The 5,704-nt window shown below is 41.7% G+C and overlaps 1 protein-coding gene across 1 annotated transcript; it reads left to right on the top strand.

The window, feature by feature from the left end:
• Positions 1 to 2,359: 2,359 nt before the first annotated feature.
• Positions 2,360 to 3,652, top strand: LOC127215876 (putative sperm motility kinase W). The gene has a single exon (XM_051176350.1). The coding sequence runs from the start codon at positions 2,360 to 2,362 to the stop codon at positions 3,650 to 3,652; it is 1,293 nt and encodes a 430-aa protein (XP_051032307.1).
• The last annotated feature ends 2,052 nt before the right edge of the window (positions 3,653 to 5,704 follow it).

Genomic DNA, 5,704 nt, shown 5'->3' with positions numbered 1-5,704 from the left:
CTTCACCTGCTTAATTGTTTTATTCTTGGCTTTCTGTACTTTCTTTATTTTCCTTACAAATTTGTTCATTTCTTCCAATTTTTTGTTTGTTTATTCTTCCATTTCTTTGAGGAATTTTCTCATATGTTCTTTGAGGCCCTCTATCATTTTTATGATTATAATATTGAAGTCGTTCTCTTCTGCTTCATCTGCCTTGTGTTATGGTCTGGTTTGTGTAGATTCCCTAGATTCTGCTGGTGTCATGCTTGTCTTTCTGTTAGGTGTTTTGTTGCATTGCCATCTTCCCACAGCTTATTCCGGTAGGTGTCTCTGTCTCTATGGTACTTCCCCAATGGGCTTTGTTGGGTCAGATGTTGGATGTCTGTAGGTCTGGGTGGTCCAAGCTCTCTAGGAGTTTTTACTGCAGGCAGGGGCCTGACAATGGTTATCAATGATCAGGCTCCAGCAAAAGACTGGAGCTGGGAGTCAAAGATCTCAAATGTTGCAACTCCGGGTGTTCCTTAAGCTGATAGGCAGATCTAGCCTGAGCCTTGCACTCTAAAGCTGAGGCCTCCTTAGCAGAGGCCCTGCGATGGGTGTCCTGATTATACCATCTCAAACATGCCTGTGCTGTACTTTGATCATATTCTCCTGGAGCCTTTCGATCCTTCCTGCATATCTTTGTGACAGATACCAAGACTTTGGAAAAAGCTCAGTTTCCCTGCTTGCTCCTGACCCAGACAACTCAAAATAGATCTGATTTCAGTTTGTGTATCTGCTTTGTTTTATGTGAAACTATATCTGGTTCTAGCTACCTTATTTATAACACGGGGGTTCACAACTCAATGTGCTTAGAGTGTGGGCTCCTCCCCAGAGTCTCCTTATATGCTATGCCATTGTTAATTTGTTTTGTGTGAAGTCCAATCCTTTTCCTGTGTGAGTCCATTACGTCGTGAATGAAGGGATCTGTCATGTTTTGCTGAGATGAATGTAAAGTACACAGGAATCTCCGAAATGATTTTCTCATCTATGTTCATTGAGGAAAGGAGTTTAGTGTTTATTTGTGTGCTCATTTGCTTGGTGGCTCAAGGCAATACTGACACTGGGATCATTTGTCAGACATTCCTTTCCTTTTTCTTTCAAGAAGTGTTTTCTTCTTGAACTGGTGTTTGTCTTTGCGGTTCTATTCCTGCCACAAACACAATGACCAACAAGAAAGTTCATCATGAAAGGGGTTAAGCTGCTTACACATACAAGGTGGCTGTATATCTCTAAGAAAGTCAGGACAGAAACTCAAACACAGCAGGTTCCTTGAGGCAGGCACTGATGCAGAATCCATGGAAGGGTGCTACTTCCGTTCTTCATCAGTCTGCTTTAGAATAGAAGCCAGGACCACAAGTCCAAGGGTACCACTCACTCTGGGATTGGCCCTCCCGCATTGATTACTGATTGAGAAAATGCCTAAAAGCTGTGTATCCTGGAGGTCTCTTCAACTGAGTTCCACTCCTTTCAGATGGCACTATTTGTGTCAGGTTTGCACACTATTAAGTCCAGGACAGTGTACATTCACATCCAAAGTTTTTATAGAATCAATGAATCCAAGAGGCCAGGGCTTTGGGCTTTGCTTGGTTTGGAGCCAGTTTGTTACCATCCACACTTGTTTCTCAAGGAATTCTTTACATTCTTTCTAATTTTCTGTGATTTAAGAGTTGAAACATCCTTAAAAATCCTTCTGGATTGTAAGATTCTTAGGATAACAAAATTTCCCTATATTTTGTACCTACTGTCTCTTAATCAGATTGGCCAAGGGTTCTCATTCTAATGCATTCTTGACCATGACACACATCATGATTCCTTTCACCCAAGTATTGTCTTTTCCATATACATAGCAGTGATTCCACTCTATTTTATGTTTATGATGATTTCTCTTCAAGTGTTTTGTGTTGGGATCTTATAGTATTTGAAGTGTGCCATCATTAGGACTTTGGGTGCATCATATATTTTTTGATATGTCATATTTCACAGAAGATAATTCATAGCATTGGACCACCATGTAAAATTGCTTTCATTTCTGTTTCTAGCATTGATTGCACCACAAATTATCAAGATAAAATGGGTGAAATTCCAGTAAGCATCATGGCCAGCCACTTGGAAGAGGACATCCTCCAACAGGACTTCAGAATCTTAAAATCTCTAGATTTTGGTTCATTTGGGGAGGTGAAGCTTGCATGCCATCTTCCTACAAATACACAGGTTGCTGTCAAGGTGCTGGAGAAAAATCCAACTGCTGTGACTGACAACACCTCTGAAATAGAGATCCTTCAGTCTTTGGAACATAGAAATATAGTTCGATTTTTTTCATGCCATTGACACAGTGAACATGACTTATGTTGTTATGGAGTATGTTCCTGGAAAGAATTTGGAGATGTTCCTCAGGAACGTAGCCTATCTGACAGAGGATGAAGCTAGACCAATATTCCAACAGGTGGTGACTGCGGTGCACTTTCTCCACCAAAGACTCATTGCACATCGTGATATTAAATTGGAGAATATCCTTATCGACAGAGCTGGAAACGTCAAGCTTTGTGACTTTGGATTGGCCATTCAGCTCAAAGAGGGGCAGATGTTGAAAGAGAGCTGTGGCTCCTTGCACTATATGGCTCCAGAGATCTTGGCAGGGAAACCCTATGATGGGCTGGCAGTTGACATGTGGAGCTTGGGAGTTGTCCTGTATGTGCTGGTCACAGGACAATTTCCATATGAAGAAAGGACTTATCATGGTATGCATAAGGTCATCAGCAAAACAAAATATCCACTTCCCTACCACCTATCAAAGCCCTGTTGCCAAACCATTGGACGATTACTCGCAGTCCCGACCAGGCACAGGATAACAATAAGTCAGCTCCAGGAAAGAAGATGGCTGGGCCACATTAAAGATCATGTAGAACCAGCAAAGAAGGAAATCCTTCTGAGGGTCATAGACATATTGTGCACCAGTGGCTATAGCTGTGAAGAAATCGTGTCAACCCTAACTCACAGACAACCAAATACTAAATTAGCAGCGACTGTCAATATACTTAAACATAAGTTGATCTCTGGGGAGTGTCATCAGGAAAATGGGAATTCCTGTTTAAACAACAGCTGTGTAGGAGCTCTTCAGCCCCTTTTCCCGTTGAAGAGGACCGCCAGTGTACCTTCCATTCATAAAATTATACAAGCTGGGAATTATAACTTCGAGGAGGAAGGTGAAGAAGGAAAAGCCAAGAGATTCCAAAGTGAAAACATGCTCGACAAACTCTCCTGCTTAGAGATGTTGCCCAGTTCAGAGGAAAGACTCAAGAAAGGAAATGATTGGATGGCTAATGTCATCCACAGTGCTACCAGGTACTTTGCAATGCACATGAAGTGTGTTGACAGCCAGCCTTGTGATGGCACCACATGTGAATCAGGTCTGCATGCAACACCGACAACGATTTTGAGCACGATCTCCTCTTCACAGCAACCACCCTTGAGGACCAACATGTCCAATGACCAGGCTCAGGTACCACCCACAATCTCAGGATCGAGGGCATTCAGGGCCTGGAAACTGATAAAGAAACGATTATCCCATGCGCTCAGAGAACTGTGCTGTCTTCCTGAACCATTTCCTGGAGAATCCTGGACCCTCTTGTAACCTACAAACAAACAAACAAACAAAAAAAAAAAAAGACAGAAAAAAAAAAGAAAAAGAAAAAAAATTGAGTGTATAAAAGACCTGTGTGCTCTGGCCATCAAAATGTTTTCCTCTTTATTAGTTTGTCTATGTTAATTTAATAAAGAACCTACTGTTAATGACAAGAATCTGCCAGAAGTAACCAAACTAAGACATTTAGCAATAATGGAGAGGATGACCTAACTGGTCTAAGCTTTCAATTAGATTGAGGTTTTGGTCAAGAATCATCATCCAGTCATCATTCCATAACTGACTGAAGCAGATGATGAGATCGGCAACCAAGCAACAGGCCAACCTCTAGGAAGACAGTTCACGACAGGAAGGAGGGAATCTATGAGCCAGGAAGATCAAGACCATGATGGAGAATGCTCCAGAGACAGCTCAATCAAGCTCATGGAAATCATGAGCTCTAGTCCAACAGCTCTGGACACTTCAGGGGTCTGAACCTGGCACTCTGTACTCATAAAAAATTATGGAGCTTGGACTATTGAGGATGTCTGACAGTGGGACAAGGGTCAAATCTTGGTACTTGAGCTAGCTAGGTGCCTCCCATTCCCTATCCTGGGTTGCCATGCTCAGACAAAGTGCTTAGCAGAGGTACCTGTGCTGCCCCTTCTTAATGTGCCAGACTTTGTTGAATCCTCGTGGGAGCCCTTCCCCATGAGATGTGGACTGGGGGAGCCAAGTGGTTGGGTAATGGTGGGTACAGTAGCAATGACTGAGTCTAGAATGTAAAATCAAAATTAAAATAATAAACAACTTACTAAAAATAGAAAGCATCCTAGCACAGTGTCTTCATACAGTTCACAACCCTGGGTTGGTATCTTGACCTCTCACATGAAATCATCTCCGAATCCCACTGACAAACCAGGACTATGTGTCTCCACAGCTGAGCCTCGTGCAGCACACATCTAAGAAAGGATAGCCAAGCCATGAACTTCATGCCCAGGCAAAGCAATACAAGTCGGTTGGAAGAAATTAACCAACAAAATAAACCCAAAAGACTAATCCCCTTTACAAACACAGAGCTAACATGAGAAATCCTAGACACCCTTGAGTCTCCCCAAATGACCAATAGGCCAAGGGAAAGGGTCCCTGAAACAAAATCTTTGAAGGAATCGTTGTAAATATATTCAGATAACTCAAAATAGCATGATAAACCCATGAAGCAAGCAGGACAGTGGTGGTGTTCGCCTTAAATCTCAGCACTCCTTAGGCAAAGGCTGATGTACCTCTGTAATTTCTAGGCCAGCCTGGTCTACAGAGTTAGTTCCAGGACAGCCTTCAAAGGTACAGAGAAACCCTGCATCCAAAATCCAAACTGTCAAAATAACCAAAAATAAATTAAAAAGCTAAAAACCTCATGATGCATAAGAGAGATTAATTTGCCTTTTTAAAATCATAGTGCTGCTGTTTGTTGATTTTTAAATGTTGAGAGAAGGTTTTGTTAGACAAATTTCCTAGATTGGTTCTCTTGAGTGGAATTTGGGACAGTAGAACTTGTATGGATTATTAGACTGCCAGCAGCACCTAGAGAAATGTAATTATGTTTACAAAATTAGCTGGACATCTAAAATTTCAAAGTTCTTATTTCCAACATGGAATTCCATGGTTCCATTTAATGAAAATATGCCTTTACAAGTGTTGGAATATGTGTGATTGTCACCTATGTCTATGCTACCCCAGTGCTAAACAGCACTTTTAAAAGAATCCTATTCATTGATTTACTTTGTGTAGTGGTGCTCTGACTATGAGTAATTATGGACTGTTCACAGGGGTGTGCACCTCCCATGTGCACTGTCACCATACCATAGAAGAGAATGGCAGATTCACAGAGGAGATTTAGAGATCATCGTGATCCTCTGTGAGTGTAGATGTGTGTAGGTAGAAGTGTAGACATAGAGAATATCTGCTCTGTACAGTCTTTCTTCATCAGCATTACTCAAATAAGAGTCACCAGGTAATAGGGAACCACAATTGAGGAATGTTCTCAATCAGATTGTCTTACCAGCA

The sequence above is a fragment of the Phodopus roborovskii genome, unplaced genomic scaffold, assembly GCF_943737965.1.
Source record: "Phodopus roborovskii unplaced genomic scaffold, PHOROB, whole genome shotgun sequence".
In the NCBI taxonomy this organism is placed as follows: domain Eukaryota; kingdom Metazoa; phylum Chordata; class Mammalia; order Rodentia; family Cricetidae; genus Phodopus; species Phodopus roborovskii.
The sequence above is the reverse complement of the archived record's forward strand: the minus strand, read 5'-3'. Positions and strand labels throughout refer to the sequence as shown.

Coding starts and splice junctions, on each gene's coding strand:
- LOC127215876 (XM_051176350.1), top strand. CDS start 2,360: ATGACTTATGTTGTTATGGAGTATGTTCCTGGAAAGAATTTGGAGATG.